General features: G+C 38.4%; 1 protein-coding gene across 2 annotated transcripts; it reads left to right on the top strand.

Moving 5' to 3' along the window:
• The first annotated feature begins 16 nt into the window (after nucleotides 1-16).
• Nucleotides 17-17,195, top strand: Slu7 (SLU7 homolog, splicing factor). Of its 2 annotated transcripts, none has more exons than XM_020164544.2 (16): nucleotides 17-147; nucleotides 3,051-3,236; nucleotides 3,816-3,969; nucleotides 4,759-4,839; nucleotides 5,120-5,284; nucleotides 6,336-6,404; nucleotides 8,295-8,342; nucleotides 8,521-8,652; nucleotides 8,916-9,013; nucleotides 11,895-11,962; nucleotides 12,091-12,230; nucleotides 13,051-13,212; nucleotides 14,404-14,508; nucleotides 14,652-14,723; nucleotides 14,837-14,953; nucleotides 15,499-17,195. In XM_020164544.2, exons 1-16 carry the CDS (start codon nucleotides 23-25, stop codon nucleotides 15,679-15,681), a joined length of 1,905 nt encoding a protein of 634 aa, XP_020020133.2. In that variant the 5' UTR covers nucleotides 17-22; the 3' UTR covers nucleotides 15,682-17,195. The 2 variants fall into 2 exon arrangements, with proteins under 2 accessions (XP_020020133.2, XP_020020134.1); XM_020164545.2 differs by having other exon boundaries at nucleotides 78-187.
• The last annotated feature ends 707 nt before the right edge of the window (nucleotides 17,196-17,902 follow it).

Below are 17,902 nucleotides of genomic sequence, written 5' to 3'. Positions count from 1 at the left end.
CGCCAAGTACTTGTTAGTGCGCATGTGTCGACTGTCCGGAAGCTGGCGCAGTGGCTGCCGGGAGAGGGCAGAAAACCCGGAAGTAAACATTAGCGACTTGGATTCCTGGTTGTCGGATGCTTTCGCGTTCAGCTGTGGCGGGACTGGGTAATGAACGATTCTGAGAAATTGCAAGCGGTGGACTGGGGTAGGAGGAGAATTGGGGAACCTCAGAGAATGGATCGGGGGCTCCGGGTTATTAAGTTATGCCCTGGCGGGGGTGATGAACCCCCTGGGTGAGGACAGCGAACCGAGAAGGAAGCTGCTTCCTTAGGACGCTGGCGTGATACTGGTGTCCAGCCAGACCAAGCCTGCGTCCTCAGAGAGAATCGGTGGGTCGAACGGAGATTCCTACCCAAGCTGACAGGCTCTTTCCTCTCCACAATTTCTTTGAGCCTTAGGTTTCTCATTAAGTAGAGAAGGTTCCTTTTCCAAGGCATTAATGAAGGTTAAAATAATTGGTCTGTGTAAAACTCTTAACAAGCGCCCAGTTAGTGGGAGAGATTGTTTTTACCTGGTGAAAGTAGGCGGTCTATTCACAAAGAGGGAATCTAATGAATACAACTAAGTGACTACAGGAACTTTATTCCATTTTAATTTTGAACGTTGCAGGCCCCATGGAGTATACAATAATGGTTTAAAGGAATTAACGTTACAGTCAAGCCTGGGTTGGAGATCTTTGTTTTTGTCGGTGGGAGGAAGGGACTGGGGGTTGAATTCAGGGCCTCACCACTCGAGTCACACCTCCAGTGCATTTTGGAGGTGGAGTGTCAAGAACTATTTGTCCCAGCTGGCCTCGAACCTCGATCCTCCCAAGTAGCCAGGATTACCGACCTGAACCACCAGTGCCCAGCGAGGAGATCTTTGTCTCTTACTAGTGTATATCCTAGGCTGAGAGTCTTAACTTCTTAGAAATTGTTTCTTCGCTGTAAATGGAGTTGTAGTGTTAGATGAGATTATGCGTGGTAAACTCAAGAAATGGCACTTCAAGTGAATGTGATGCATGTACCATTGTCCTCCTTTACCTCACAGTATACTTAGGTGATCATCAGTTTGTATATTACACAAAAATCTGTGGAGATTTTGTATGGGTCAGAGACCATAGAACACCTTTGAGCGGCATCATAGACTCCTAGCCATATTGAAAAAAAGCTGTGCAAAGGCCCAGTGTTCTCAGGGAACCTGGTTTGTTAGAGGAAGTATGAGAAAGTCTGTAGTTGGGTGTGGAGTAGTTGTGATAAGGCTGGAAAATAGTCAAGTGCCAAACCATGGTGGATTAGGCTAACTGAATAGAAAAGACGTTGGTTTTTAGACTAGGAATGATGAGATCTGTTGAGTTGCACTATCCAATATGAGAGCTACTAACACCCTGTCACTTTTGAGACTGGAAATATGGCTAGTCCAAATAAGTATAAAACCCATATCAGCTTTTAAAACTGTTGATTTTTTTATGCTGAGTGGAACTTGACAGTATAGAAAATTGAGTATATTAGGTTAAATAAAATTGGATAAGTAATTTTGTTTTCTTTTTACTTTTGTGTGTGTGTGTGAGAGAGAGAGAGAGAGAGAGAGAGAGAGAGAGAGACAGGGTCTTGCTATGTAGTTCAAGCTGGCTGCAAACTCAGTGTGTAGCCTAGGCTGGCCTGGAGCCCTCCATCCTCCTGCCTCAGGCTCCTGAGTGCTGGGATTACAGGCGTCCAGCACCACCCCTGGCTCTTTTTACTTTTTTAATACAGTTACAGGAAAACATAAACTTATATATGTTGCTGGCATTACATTTCTCTGACATGATAAATCACTGAACGGTTTTAAAGTTGAACAGTGGGACACGATATGGTCAAATTCGTGTTTTAAAAAAAAAGTGTCTAATTGGAGAGACTGGAAAGGAACCAATAAGTCAGAAAAAGTAAAACTCATGCTAAGTTGGAGCATTGAAAGGTGAAAGAAGTAACATTTTAGTGATACTCAGAAAGTAAAAGTAATTCCTAGTGAAATAAATGTAGGGATAAGCTGAAACACTTGTAAAAAAATGGTGTTGTCTTTCATTGAGAATAGGAACAGTGAAAGGAGACTAGATTTCAGAAGGAAGATCAGGAGTTTGAAGTATGTTGAGTTTTGGGGCCTCTGAGATGTCTAAGTAGAGGTGTCAGATACATAGTTGAATATATCTGTGTGAAGCTCAAATGAAAAGTGTCGAGTAGAGAAATAAGCTGGAACACCAGCCGTGCTGTATTATGGCTGTTGAACCTTGGAATCTGGTGTAGTTTGAAGCTCTGGCTCAGCCTTGAGGAATCTTATCATTATATAAATGAGCAGAAATAGATGGACCTGCAAAGGAGTCAACAGGAGCAGTGAAAGAGGTACAGGAAAAACCAATGGAATGTAGTGTCATGGAAGCCAAGGAATAAGAATATAAGAAGGGAAGGAGCAGAACTGGAAAATGTCCAATGGATGTAGCACATTAATTTTTGATAACATAGTGGTAAGTCTTCGATGGGAATAGTTGCAGGTGGAAGCTAAGTTAGAGGACTGGTACAGACAATTCTTAAGGCTTTGGGTCCTCAAGAGGAACAGGTATGGGTGATATATTCTCTCTTTAAGGGTTACTGTGGTGGTACTTTGAGACACATACATGGAAAAGGGAATTCAGTAAAATATATATGAGAAGGTCTTTGAAATTTTATGTGCATTGCTCCCTCCATTTGTAACTTAGCATTGAGGGAAAACACTACTAAGAATATATAGAGACTTTTAAATACAAGAAAGAGACCCTTTAATAGAAACTATGAAAGAATAAGAACATATGGCTGGTGTGTAACTCAGTGATACAGTGCTTGACTAAGATGTGCAAGGCCCCAGGTTTGATCCTTAGCACCACAAAAAAAAAAAAAAAGAGTGAACATATGAGACATAAACAGCCCTCAGTGTGTGTTCTAGGATGTATATTTTGTAGTTTCAGTGAATTCATGAAGGCTTACTTTTTACTGTAAACAACAACTTCTTTTTCTTAGAGAAAACCAGTTCATTATGTCGGCAACAGCAGTGGATACGGTTAATGCTGCACCCCTTTCGGGGTCCAAAGAAATGAGTTTGGAGGAACCAAAGAAGATGACCAGAGAAGACTGGAGGAAGAAGAAGGAGCTAGAAGAACAGCGAAAACTGGGTAATGCTCCTGCAGAAGTTGATGAGGAAGGAAAGTAAGTAATTTGTTGCATTATCTATTCATTCAGAACTTAGATTCAGATCTACTTAGCTTATAACTTCTCATCCTTTACTTTGATAGCAAGCTGTCCTGCCATTTACAGTGTTTTTATTATTTTATCAAACTCATAAGCATAAGGTTTAAAATCAGGTAATGTTGAAGAGCTTATAATGAACAGCAGTCATCCTTTTTCACCCTTCCTGCCCCTGTACCAATCCACAGTGACTACTTTTAAATTTTAATATTTCGAGCTTTTCTGGTCATTACTTTGACATCTTTGAAATATTAATCAATTGACTCAAGACCTTAACTTCTTGCTCTGATATATTTAACTCATTAACACATTCCTCTCTTCCTCTCTTCTCCTTTCAGTTAGATAATTAGTTTTAGTATCTTGACTAGAAATTTTTTAACTATACTATAAATTACTTCTTTAGCTCTTTACCATGTTATACAGATAAGCAACCGTATTCTCTTTTCCATCCACTGTAGTATTTCTATTCTTAGATTCTGTGTAGGCTTCCTTTGTAATTAAAACACTGTTTTCAAACTTTATTCTTAAATTTTATTACAGAGATATCAACCCACATATTCCTCAGTATATTTCTTCAGTACCATGGTATATTGATCCATCAAAAAGACCTACTTTAAAGCATCAGAGACCTCAACCAGAGAAACAAAAGCAATTCAGCTCCTCTGGAGAATGGTACAAGAGGGGTGTAAAAGAGGTAGGCAACTACATTTTGTGTGTGGAGGTGCAAGCTGCTAATGCCAGAAACTCAGAGGGAGGCTGAGGCAGAAGAATTACGAGGTGTTTTGTTTTGTTTTCTTGTGGTACTGGGGTTTGAACTCAGGGCCTATACCTTGAGCCACTCCACCAGCCCTTTTTTGTGATGGTCTCAAGAATTCTGCCTGGCCTGGCTTCAAACCTTGATCTCCTGAGAAGCTAGGATTACAGGCGTGAGCCACCAGCAACTGGCTAAATCTTTTTTTTTTTTTTCTTTTTGGTACTGGAGCTTGAACTCAGGGCCTCATGCTTGCTAGGCAGGCACCGTACTGCTTGAGCCACTCCACCAGCCCTTTTTCGATTTATGAGTTTGTGGTCAGTCTGGGCCAGTCTGAGTTCAGAGTCAAACAGGGCTACATAGTGAGACCCTGTCTCAAAACGAAAAGAAGAAAAAAAAAATGTAGGTTTTATTTTAAGAATTTAATTTAAGAACTGTAATGTAGAAGCACATTATATACCCTTTTTTTTTTCTGGTATTGAAATTCACAATGCATACAAGTTTATCTGCTGTACTTTCTCATATAAACTCTTTTGTATGTAAGTTTTATGTTGCTGAAATCCATAAGCTTTCACATTTATAAATATGTAGAAACTCTTAACTAGTTTTCTTTTTAACAAGTAAATCAGTTCAGTAAACAAGATAGTAATGAAGTAATGACAGCCAAAGCTATTTTTAACTTCCCTGGATAAATAAAACATTTGCTTTGTTTTTCTTTATGTCATTCAATAGAATTCCATAACTACTAAGTACCGCAAAGGAGCATGTGAAAACTGTGGGGCCATGACACACAAAAAGAAAGACTGCTTTGAGGTAGGCTCACCTTTGAGAATTTTGGAAACTGTTGTCAAGAATCTTGTTTCCTTGTCAGAGAGAACTTCTATTTTTCTAAAATTATCTACAGGCAGGTCTAGGTTAAATAAAAATTAATTTGAATAAAATTAGTCCAACGCCATCAAAATTTTCTGCTGGAAGACTGATTGAACAGACTCTGAAAGTTCTGTAGTATGTTCATGCCTGCTTTGTAAAAGTTAGGTGAAATTTTCTGGACTACAGGTACTTAGGGGAAAAACTGAAATCTTCTGTCTTCCAGAGACCAAGGCGCGTTGGAGCCAAATTTACAGGAACTAACATAGCTCCCGACGAACATGTCCAGCCTCAGCTGATGTTCGACTATGATGGGAAGAGAGATCGGTGGAATGGCTACAACCCAGAAGAGCACATGAAAATTGTGGAAGAGTATGCCAAAGTCGATCTGGTGAGCAAAATTGCCTGCTTTTCCACTGTTCTTAAAGAATGTGCATTTTGCTGTGTCTCTAATAGAGCAACTATGTTTTTCCAGTCTTGGTGCACTGTAAAAGTGGCATCATTTTTATAGTAATAGACTACAACTTTCTTCTGCAACTTACAGCTGCTTCAGGTAACATTTAGGGATACTCAAAGGGGAGTAGATAACTTGTTTTAGAAAATTGAATTTGATTTAATTCAACTTCTATTGTGATTCCACCTACTTATTCCCATTCCCTCAAAGCCATAGTCAACACTGCCTTTTTTTTTTTAATTTTTTTTTTTTATTATTCATATATGCATGCAATGCTTGGGTCATTTCTCCCCCCTGCCCCCACCCCCTCCCTTACCACCCACTCCGCCCCCTCCCGCTCCCCCCCCTCAATACCCAGCAGAAACTATTTTGCCCTTATTTCTAATTTTGTTGTAGAGAGAGTATAAGCAATAATAGGAAGGAACAAGGGTTTTTGCTGGTTGAGATAAGGATAGCTATACAGGGAGTTGACTCACATTAATTTCCTGTGCATGTTCAACACTGCCTTTTTAAAAAAAAAGAAAAATTTAGGTAATTTTTTAAAATCATGAGATTTCACATAAAAATCTAGATTTCATCCTTTCTTTTTTTTTTTTGGCAATACTGGGGTTTGAACTCAGGGCTTCACACTTGCCAGATAGGTGTTCTACCATTTGAGCTATGTCCCTAGCTCATCTTTTCTTAAGCACTGAAACATTTGGTGGTCTGGTGGTCAGGATGGGAATCAGTCATCTGGAGTCAGCTGGCATTTGGTCAGGGTTCGTCCCTGCAGATTGCTACAGATGCCCTTTTGGCCTGGCTTCCATTAAAGCCTGGTTCAGACAGGAGTTTGTAACTCCTCTGTTTTGGAAAGTCATAGGCCTGGGGCTAAAAGGAAACTCTTGTTTGGTGACTTTTCTGAATACAATAAAAATGCTTACTTCATATCTATAAAAAACAAATAGCCATTTGAATGTTGTAAATAAAATTTAATTTTTTTTTTTTTTAGGCAAAACGAACATTGAAAGCCCAGAAACTGCAAGAAGAATTAGCTTCAGGAAAATTAGTGGAACAAGCTGTAAGTAATACAAATGACCAATGCAAAATATTCAAAGTCTTTTAAACAATGAAATGAAATTTTAAACAAGAGTTTGATTCATATCTGTCCAGTTAGAAAAGATTTTAGGGAGAAAAAAATATAATACAGGTTGATCATCACTAATCCAAAAATCAAGCATCTGAAATGCTCCAAAATCAAAAACTTTCTGAGCTTCATCATGATGCCACAAGTGGAAAACCTGACCTCCTGTGACAGGTCATGGGCACACTAAAGATACTGAATATATTGTTATCTCTAGGCTATGTGTATAAGGTACATAGAAAAGAGAGATGAATTTCGTGTTTAGACTTGGGCCCCATTTCTGAGATATCTTGTTATGTGTATGCAGTTATTCCAAAATCTGGAAAAAAAATTCGCAATTCAAACCATTTCAGATAAGAGGTACTCAACCTGTACTGCTGAGGAGGAGTAAAATTGACACTGTTAATACCAGTCATGGGATTGTGACAGGTGCAGTCATTTCAGAAGGAAAATATTCATATACACTTTCTGAACTTAAATTAAGTCTTTCCATACAAAAGAGTTTTATAGAATTCAGAAAAATCAGTATGCACAAAGGTGTTCGTTGCAATGTTTTTTACAATTTAGGTAACTAAAATAGCTTAAATATCCAGGCACAGGGAATTAAGTGGCCATGTGTCTGCATTCCAGAATGTAACATAGCTCTTAAAATGGCATTTATTAAGAGTTTCTTGATGTTACTGGGTAATACTTATATTTTAATGATACAAAAAATATGATATTGCCACAAGAAAAAGAAAAAGCAGAACACCTGTGGGTTTTTTAGTCTTTTCCATATTTTTAGTAGTAAATGTGTATTAATCTTATAGCAGAGGAAAATATTTTTCATACTAAAAACCAAAAACATGACTTATAGCCAGTTTCTTTTTCAATCCATGTCAACTTAACAGAATAAATATAGTATGTATAAAATTTTTTTAACAACATCCTATTCCAAATATATCTATACTATGTATGTAATTGTATATTTTTTAAATGGGTTTATCTTTACATAATCATTTATTACCTGCTTTTTTACTTTAATAACATATAGTGTAGCTGGAACTTGTTTTCTGTGTCATTAAATAAAGACACAGAATAACATTTATTTTTTTTTTAACATAAAGTCACATGGGTCAATTCTTAAATTGAAAGAATTTAAGAAGACGTGTAGTGAAAAAGTCTTCTGCCCTGCCTCCATCCACCCTACCTCTCAACCTTACCCCCACAACCTTTTTTTATTCTTGTGTAAATCAAACAAATGCAAGTATGTAATCTTACTCCTGCCATCCCACCATCCCTGTTTTTTTGTGACAAAAAAAAAAAGCAAATATTTTCCTTTACCTGGGATTGCAGTTGTACACCACCACACCCCACTTGGATAGTAGGGTTTTGGCCATGGGGGTGGTGGTGCTGTACTGAGGTTTGAACTCAGGGCCTCAAACTTGCTAGGCAGGAGCTCTACTGCTTGAGTCAAACCCCCAGCCCTACTTTGGTCATCTTTTCTTTCTGTTACTTTGATTATCCTATGTCAAAAATCATTTTCTTAGAACTGTTCTTGGGTTGTAGACCCTATAATAAAATGAACTGTTCACAGTGGCATACTTGTATTCAGGATGTTTGTGCTCATTACTAGTGAGCAATAACAGGAATTTGTTCAGGTAGAAGTTACTCTTTTTTTTGCCTTTAGTGGTGGGGATCATCCCCAGGCCCTCATATATGCTAGGAAAGTGCTCTGCTTTGAGCTACACCACCAGACTCAAATTATATCATATTTTTTAAGTGCTAAATAATCAGTACATTAAATGGAATAAAATTACAAATACTTTTCCCGTTTTCACTATGCAGAATTCTCCAAAACACCAGTGGGGAGAAGAGGAACCAAATTCTCAAACGGTAATAAATATTTGCCTCCTCTGGGTATACATTAGCTTTTTAAGATTTCACTGACTGATTTAACAGTAATGATAATAGTAGCTTTGAAATAAGTAAGCAGGGGTTTGATTTATTTGAAATCGAAACAAGAAGGAGGTGCTGTTCTTTTTTACTTACAATTTCTTACTCCCTCTTTCAGGAAAAAGATCATAACAGTGAAGACGAGGATGAAGATAAATATGCAGATGATATTGATATGCCTGGGCAGAATTTTGACTCTAAGAGACGAATTACTGTCCGGAATCTCAGGATTCGAGAAGATATTGCAAAAGTAAGTCTTGACAGCCTAACCTGCACATTTGAAAAATACTCATCTCCCCACTCTAGTAAGTTTATGTCCTCCTGTTGTATCCTGGTGATACTTGTGTAATCTGATCAGAGTCTTTTCAAGATGAGGAATTATTCTTTTTTTTCTCTTCACCTAGAAAAGTACACACAGGCATTTAATTGATCGTGATCAACTCTTCCTACCAGGTGAAATCTTTTTGCTAGAAGTAAACGTTAATTCAGACTTTAAACATTTTTTTCTTCTAGTATTTGAGAAATTTAGATCCAAATTCTGCTTACTATGATCCAAAAACTAGAGCGATGAGAGAGAATCCTTACGCCAACGCAGGAAAGAATCCAGATGAGTAAGTATCCAGTTAGATTTAGAGATTTTTCTGATCCACCTACAGATGGTGTTTGTTTTATTTTTTTTAACTTTTATTAGGGTATAGTCATGACACAGGGGTGTTCATAATGACAATTCTTATTAGACTTACGTTGTACAATATTTACATTGCCCCCATCATCTCTCGCCCTCAGCCCTCTCCCCACCCTACTTAAAGCGGTCACAAGAGGTTTTCTAGTTCTGTTTCATATAGGTATCTAAAGTCCATCAACCATATACCATCACCTTAGTCTCCTTCCTTCACCCTTCTCCCCCCCGCCCCCACCGTGCCTATTTTACAGTCCTGGTTTTCATAATTAATATTTGAGTTGACATTCAGAAGGGTGTCTCAATGTATGGCCTCTGTGGGTGTGCTTTACTTTGGTGTGTCTGATCTCTTCGAATACTCTCCCTTAGCCTCCCCACCACCCCGGGTTTCAGCATCTTATATCCTCTCCCTTCACATCTTGTGGTATGCAGTATTACTGTTGCTCTATCATTCTTTCTCTTTTCTCTTTCCCATGCCCCACTGAGTTCCATAGAACAGTTACATTGTTACAGGCATGTTCTACAACTGAGTTTGTATTTGATCCTGCTTGTGTGTATGTGTTTCTCTTTGGATCTGTCTTCCACGCATGCCTCTTTTGTGTTTCTAATCCTGGCTTCACTTAACATGATGTCCTCCAATTGCATCCATTCCCCTTCAAACCCCATGTCATTATTCTTTGTGGCTGAGTAACACTCCATTATGTGTATATATACCATAATTTCATGATCCATTTATCAGTTGTTTCCAGAGCTTAGCTATTATGAATAGTGCTGCAATGAACATCAGTTTACAGGTGTCCCTACTGTATCCCATGTTACATTCTTTTGGGTAGATGCCCAGAAGTGGTATCACTGGATTCTGTGGCAATTCTAGTTCTAGTTTTTTGAGGAATCTGTATACTGTTTTCATAATGGTTGCACTAATTTGCATTCCCACCAGCTGTTTATGAGTTCCTGTTTCACCACATCCTCACCAGCATTTGCTGTTATTACCCTTGATTCTGGCCATTTTAACTGGGGTGAGATGAAATCTAAGTGTTGTTTTGATTTGCATCTCTTTTATAACCAGGGAAATTGATCACTTCTTCATGTATTTACTGGCTATTTGTACCTCTTCCTTTGAGAATTCCCCATTTTAATTCATGTGTCTATTCCTTCATTGGTGTGTTGATGCTTTGGGGGCTGAGTTTTTTTGAGTTCCCTGTAGATTCTGGATATTAGACCCTTGTCAGATGAGTAGCTGGCAAAGATTTTTCTCCCATACTGTGGGCTGTCTCTTGAGTCTTGTGATTGTTTCTTTTGCTGTGCAGAAGCTCTTTAGTTTAATGCAGTCCCATTTGTTCAGTTTCTCTTAGATGCTGAGCCTTTGGAGTTTTGATTGGGAAGTCATCCCCTATACCTACCGGTTCTAGTGTATTTCCTACTGCTTCTTAAAGTTGTTTCAAAGTTTCAAGCCTTATATTAAGGTCTTTGATACACTTTGAATTGATTTTGGTACAGGGTGAAAGTCAAGGATCTAGTTTTAGTCTTCTGAGTGTGGCTATCCAGTTTTACCAGCAGCATTTGTTGAAGAGGCTGTCTTCTCCATCGTTTTGGGCTACTTTGTTGAAGATCAGCAGCTATAGTTACATGGGCTTATGTCTGGATCTTCTATTCTGATCCATTGGTCTTCCTGTCTGTTTTTGTGCCAATACCATGCTGTTTTTATTGTTATAGCTCTGTAGTATAGTTTGAGGTCAGTTATTGTGATGCCTCCAGTATTGGACTTTTTGCTCAGAATTGCTTTGACATTCGAGGTCTTTTGTGTTTCCATATGTACTTCACGATTGCTTTTTCTAATTCTGTGCAGAATTTTGATAGGGATTGTGTTGAACATGTAGATTGCTTTTGGTAGTATGGCCATTTTCAGAATGTTGATTCTACCAATCCATGAGCATGGGAGGTCTTTCCATCCTCTGAAGTCTTCTTCTGTTTCTCTCTTCAGTGGTTTATAGTTTTCATTAAAAAAGTCTTTGGTTTCTTTTGTTAAATTTATTCCAAGGTACTTTATTGTTTTTGAGACTATAGTAAATAGGATTGTTTCTGTTGTGGGGTACAGGGGGTGAGGGTGCCCCAGGGGCTCTTGTCTTCACTGGGCTTAGGAATAAGCTCACAAGACATGATAGTGCACACACAGGTAGATTTATTAGAGAAAGAGAAGGCTACAGCTAGAGCAGTGCAGTGGAGCCTGGAAACCGGTGGCTCCTGTTCAGGTGAAGGCTGGGACTTTTCGAGGATGCTTTAACTCTGGGTTAGGTAAGGGTTAAGTGGGCTCTTTCCATTGGCCATGGATTCACGCACATGGGCTCTCTTCAGTGAGCTGGTCTGTTTGCCTCTTATGGGAGGAAACAACCTTGAGAGCATCCTGTCTTATCAACCCCGTGGCAGATTTATGAGACTATGTATGTCCTCTTCAGGGTGCAGGAATGCAGGTTTATGACGCCATGTATCCTTTCTGAGGGTGCAGGGCTCACAGTGCTATCCATGGGGGATAAGATACTGACTCACTCACTGTAGTTTCCAGACCCAACATTCCCCTGATTTCTTTCTCAGTCTGTTTGTTGTTGCTGTATAGAAAAGGTACTGATTTCTGTATGTTAATTTTTTTCATCCTGTTACTTTGCCGAAAGAGTTTATTATTTCTAGTAGTTTTTGGTAGAGTTTTTTGTTCTCTTAGGTATAGGATCATGTGATGGTGTTCATTTTAATTCAGATCCAGTTTTACAGATTAACTTTATTTAAAAACTGAGATTTTTTTAAATTTGTGTTTACAGAGTGAGTTATGCAGGAGATAACTTCGTAAGATACACAGGAGATACCATTTCAATGGCTCAGACACAGTGTAAGTGCTCTATGAAAAGCCTTCTATAACAGCTCATAAGAAATTGAGGATTGTTTTTTAAAGCTTGCCTTAAAGAGCATGCAGTAAAAGTAGTTTTCCACTCATGAAGATGTTTTTCATTACTCTAGTGTTTGCTTGGGAAGCCTATGACAAGGGATCGGAAGTGCATCTGCAGGCAGATCCTACAAAACTAGAGCTGCTATATAAGTCTTTCAAAGTCAAAAAAGAAGACTTCAAAGAACAGCAGAAAGAAAGCATCCTGGAAAAGGTAATTTTGACCAAAATGCTAGAATCGCTTTCCTTAAAGAAAAGTTACTAGTTAAGAAGTGTTCTTACTACATTTGGAATATGATACAAAGTAAGTCCCTTTCAATCATGAGGAATAGCCCTTTCCTTCCCATGACATAGTCAGTAGGTAGAGACTCTTTATATCAGTGAGCTTTTGCAGCAAAATATACCACTCCAAAACCTAGTAGCTTAAAATTGGCATTTCTAATTTCTCACATTCCTTTATGTCAGCTGGGTCTCCTGGTCTCGTCTGCTCAGCTCAAGCCACATGCTCCAGTCTGCACTAGTGTTCACTGGCAGGCTAATTGTCTTGATGGGACCTCATCTGGAACTGCTCATCTCTGCCTCCCGTGGTCACTCATCATCTAGTAGACTAGCCCAGCTTTTTAAATGATATGATCAGGGTCCCAAAAGGCGTCCCCCACCCCAGTCTCAGGTGCCTTAGTTTCATTGCATTTGCCAGGTTCCCATCCAAAGCAAGTAACAGCCATGCCCAGATTTAGAGAATGGAGCAACAGCCTCCATTTCTTCATAGGAGGATCAGCAAAGTCATGAGGCAAAGGACAGCCACGGAAAAGAGGGATTTATGGCCATCTCATAGTCTACCCCACTTGACAGATGGATAACTACTAAACAGATTTTATTTGCCTATAAGAAGGTGGTGACATTTTTTTCTAACAAAGCATAGTAAAAAGCATTCATCTGATCTTTCGCATTGAAAATAAACCTTTCCACAGGGATTTGAATGTGAGTCTTTGTTTGTTATAAAATGTATTTAATAATGTGCAATGTCCTTTTAGTATGGTGGCCAGGAACACTTGGACGCTCCTCCAGCTGAATTGCTATTAGCCCAGACCGAAGACTATGTGGAGTACTCAAGACATGGAGCTGTTATCAAAGGGCAGGAGCGGGCTGTGGCCTGCTCCCGGTACGAGGAAGGTGTGAAGATCCACAATCACACGGTAGGTGCCAGCAGACCTCTGCCTTGGTTAGGTTGGCTCTGGATTGCATTGTTTTGTTATAACTTCTTTGCTAACCATTGCTGTTCTTTTTGTTTTCTGTTAACATTTTGACTTTCCTTTATGACATTTTTCCAAAAATGTGAAAAAATTTATCTGTATACCCACCTAGAATCAAAACTTTTTTTAGCATGTTGTGTTTTGTCTAGGTTTGTATGTGCACTGGTGTGTGTGTGTGTGTGTGTGTGTGTATATACACATACACATATGTATAATTTTTTTTGGGGGTGAAACATTTGAAATTTGGAGATCTGACATTTCACCCGTAAGTACTATATCCCATCTCCTAAAAATAAGAATTTTCCCCTAGATTCCCATGTTACCATTATTACACTTCAGAAAATTGACATTCATTCCTTAATATCATCCCAATTTAGTCCTTTATCACCTTTTAAAAACACCAAAATGGTCTTAAAAGCTTTTTAATTAGAACCACTTTAAAGTTTCCTTTGGTTATCATTTGGTTGTTATGTCTTCTGTCTAGAGTCTATCTCCCTGTTTTCCTGACAGTGACCATTTACCAGACATTGCAAACTATTTTGTAGCCTGTCTCATATTCTATAGTTGACTATTTCCTAGTAATAGCATGACTTATCCTCTTTCCCTTGTATGGCCTATAAACAAGAATTCAGATCCAAAAGCTGTAACTTAAATATTTTGGCAAGAATACATGGTAGATGATACAGTGTATTTTATTTTGCATCACTTCATACAGCATCTTGTCATTTTTCATCATGTCTTCTGCTGTATTTTTTTTTTTAACAGCAGTGCCAGCTTCTCAACACTTGAGGTCTGTCCTCTATGTCCCTGTTAACCAGCCCTGAAATCACCAATTTTTCTTCCAAAGTACCTTTGTACTATTTTATACTCCCATCAACAGTATATGAAAGTCCCTAGTTTCAGGATTTTGTTTTGTTTTTTCATGATACTAGGATTTGAACTCAGAGCCTATGCCTTGAGTCACTCCATCAGCCCTATTTTGTGGTGGGTTTTTTCAAGGTGGGATCTCACAAACTATTTGCCCAGGCTGACCTCAAACTGTAATCATCCTGATCTCTGCCTCCTGAGTTGCTTTTTTTTTTTAAGTAACCTCTCTCTTTCTCTCTTTCTGTCTCTCTCTCTCTCTCTCTGCAGCATATCTGGGGATCTTACTGGAAAGAAGGCCGATGGGGATACAAATGCTGTCATTCTTTTTTCAAGTATTCCTATTGTACTGGAGAAGCTGGGAAGGAGACTGTTGTAAGTAATTGTCCTCTAGTTAAAAGTATAAGACAACCAAAACTCTTATGTTAAACCCTGCATAAAACACATCTCTCATGTTTCCAACTTCCAACTTTAACTTGTTCTTTAATGATTAGTAACTGTGATGCTTTTTTCCACAGAACTCAGAGGAATGTGTTATAAATGATGCAAGTGGGGAAGAATCTGTGAAAAAACCCCAAACCCTCATGGAGGTGAGTTAAAATCATTTGTTCTAAATTTGTAAGTCCTGGCGAGAGGACTTTAAAACTTGTGGTGGGGTTTTGTTCCCACACGAATAGCACTGTATTTCAATCTTCTCTCTCAGATACATCAGGAAAAACTAAAAGAAGAGAAAAAGAAGAAAAAAAAGAAAAAGAAGAAACACCGAAAGAGCAGTTCAGAGAGTGATGATGAAGAAAAGAAACATGAGAAACTGAAAAAGGTACTTTGAAGTCTAAGTCACACATAGCAGTGTCCTGTATTTGTAGGGACTTTAATGGAGATTTCATGACTAAGTGTTGCTGTCTTGGACTGTTTGATAGATATTGCTATTGCACTGAAGAAATGTGTTTGTAAAGCTGTCATTTGAGAACTGTGACATATTGCCCAGAGAGAATGGCCTTCTCGCTCCATCATTTGTAGGTTTTGGCAAGTCCTGGAGAAAAATCAGAATTGTGCTGTACAACAGAAACATCAGCTGTGGGCTTGTATCAGAAAAAAAATGGACCTCATTCAGTTTTCATTACAAAGTACAATTTCTTTAACACTGACTAAAAATGTCATAGAACATTCTATTCTCTGTGAAAATATCTTACGAGCCACACAGTAACTTGTTGTAGCTTCACGGTGCAAGGGCTGGCTCCTGAGCTCATTCGGGTAACGTGAGGCTTTGAACACAGGCACTTCAGATTCAGTGGGGTCTTTGGTGCACTGCCCCTTCAGAATTGATCTGATGTAGTCATGATACTGCTTTTCTTCTCTCTCTAGGCACTGAATGCAGAGGAGGCTCGCCTTCTTCATGTCAAGGAGATCATGCAGATTGATGAGAGGAAGCGGCCTTACAACAGCATATATGAAACTCGGGAGCCCACCGAAGAGGAAATGGAGGCCTATAGAATGAAGCGTCAGAGGCCAGATGACCCTATGGCCTCTTTCCTTGGACAGCAGTAACTAGTCTAGAAGACACAACCCACACAACCCACATGTTCTTTTCAGCTTCCTGCTGATGGTGACTATTCTTGCTTCCTGACTTTAATAAAGCTTTCAGAAGTCTCAAAGTAACTTCATTCTTTTCCACAATGAAAAACAAAACAGAAGGAGGCACAGTAAGTATAGATTAAGATTGGAAATAATCCAATGTAATTAGTGATGTAGAAGGTAGCCTTGACTCTCTACCTATCAAGAATGTCTTCCTACAAGTGGTGATGGACACTTGCAAGGCCAGCCTGGGCTACGTAGGGAGACCCTGTCTCAAAGATTGAGACAAACCAAAAAATTTATACTCAAAAGTTAAGTCTCTGACTTTATTTCCTCAAATTTTGTTTATTATTTGCACACATTTTAAAGTAGATTATTCTTAAAACCAGGGATTCATTTTTTTTAGTTAGTAATTTAATAATTTACCTCTATAATTGCAGTTATTTTATAATTGCATGTTTTTGCCTTCTATAATTTTCTTGGTCTGAAACTAAAAAATTTTTTCTAAGGTAGAATACTACCAAATACTAAGGTAGTATTTGGATCCTGAAAGAAAGTCTAAATGTAATGTAAATAACTTTATCTTCCATAATCTGTAAAATAATAAATCTGGTTTTCATTTGATTGTTTAATTTTGCTTTTTAGTGCATTTACTTTTACCTTACATCCAGAAGTAAATTACCTTTGAATGGAAGGACAGCTATTCTCTCATCCTTCAGTCGGTACTGACTGATTAGCACTAGGTCTCTTACCATACTGATCATGAGCTTTTAGACATAAAGGAAATTATTCATGACATTTATTGTTCTAGTTGTGATGCCCTTTATGTAACAATCATGATATTAAATTAGATTTTAAGATGATAGAAGTCTAGAGGACTTCTTCTATGATAGATGATAGAAGTCTAGAGGACATCTTCTATCAAGCAGTAGAGTGCCTGCCTAGCAAGCACAAAGCCCTGACTTCAAACCCCAATGCCACCAAAAAAATAAATTATAGAACCTGCAGTGTACCTAATCTTCATAATCAGCTAGTGTCACGTTATAAAATTTGCAGAGACCAAAACGAAATTGAAGATTTCATCAAAATGTTGTAGGGCTGGCTTATAGGCATCTTAGTTACTGATTTTGCCATGACTCTCAAACCTTTTCTAAGAGCTTTGTGAATATAATGCTGACAGAGTGGGGTCAGTGAAAACAGCCTGTTAAAAGATCCTGACATCAGCATGCATAGACTTAACCACCAAAAGCCACTTGTAGTGCATTAAGTCCACGTCTCAGAAGTGGTGGAAGGGAACTTAGATTACCAAATACTATGGACACATGACGCAGATTTAACATGAAATTAAAACTGCAATGCAAAGCGAGCTCTTTAAGCAGGTCAAAATTCTTGTTTTCATAGTCCTTCCTTAGGATTGTTCAACAGAAAGTCTGACATTGGTGTCTATTTTGCATTTTATCTTTTGTTAATAAAGAATTAATATTTGACCATGAGTGGTTTGTAGCATTATTTCAAATATTTTGTAGAGAAATGGGGTTATAGAACTAGCAAGGAGCCTGGTTAACTTTTGCAAGTTTGTTTTACAAAGTTTCAGCATCCTTTACCTTAAAACTAGGTCACTTTAACCTTTTTGTTCCCTACTCTCTAAAGTAAGCTTATCCTACTTTTAGAAAGAATTATGTTATACCCAAGATCTTGTCTTATTTCTTTTAAATTTTGGGGAAAAAGGTAATACCTAGAACATCACTCAGAAATGATCTCTGATTTTATTGTCTCAGTAATAACTGCCTTTTGAGCATTGGGACTATGTGCTGTAGTTTTTATGTGTTGTCTTATGCCTCAAAAGAATTTCACAGACTGGCTAGGTGTGGCTCAAATGGTAGAGCACCTGGCTCGCAATTGCAAGACCCTGAGTTCAAGTTTCAGTACTGCCAAGAAAAGAATTCCGTGCAATAAAGGATTGTATCCCTATTTTACAATTAGCACATATTCAGCAACTCCAAGTAGGTTCCTTGGTTCTTAACAGTTAAAGCACTGGAGCAAGAATGTGAAGCCAGGTGTGTCTAATTAAAAAGTTTAGTATTCAAGACCCTGGTTGCCAACCAGGCGGCTGGTCTCTTGTAGCTTTAGGTGACATCTAGTTTCTACAGTAGGATTGTTCTCTAAGATCTCTCTAATATAGGTTTATTACATT

The sequence above is a fragment of the Castor canadensis genome, chromosome 16 (assembly GCF_047511655.1).
Source record: "Castor canadensis chromosome 16, mCasCan1.hap1v2, whole genome shotgun sequence".
Classification (NCBI taxonomy): Eukaryota; Metazoa; Chordata; class Mammalia; order Rodentia; family Castoridae; genus Castor; species Castor canadensis.
Note: the sequence above shows the minus strand (reverse complement) of the source record. Positions and strands in the feature narration are given on the sequence as shown.

What these genes read in the sequence shown, in the direction of transcription:
- Slu7 (XM_020164544.2), top strand. Translation starts at nt 23, where the DNA reads ATGTGTCGACTGTCCGGAAGCTGGCGCAGTGGCTGCCGGGAGAGGGCA. An exon ending in GAAAATTAGTGGAACAAGCT is followed by an intron (nt 6,405 to 8,294) that starts GTAAGTAATACA and finishes TTCACTATGCAG; the next exon opens with AATTCTCCAAAACACCAGTG. An exon ending in AGGAACCAAATTCTCAAACG is followed by an intron (nt 8,343 to 8,520) that starts GTAATAAATATT and finishes TCCCTCTTTCAG; the next exon opens with GAAAAAGATCATAACAGTGA.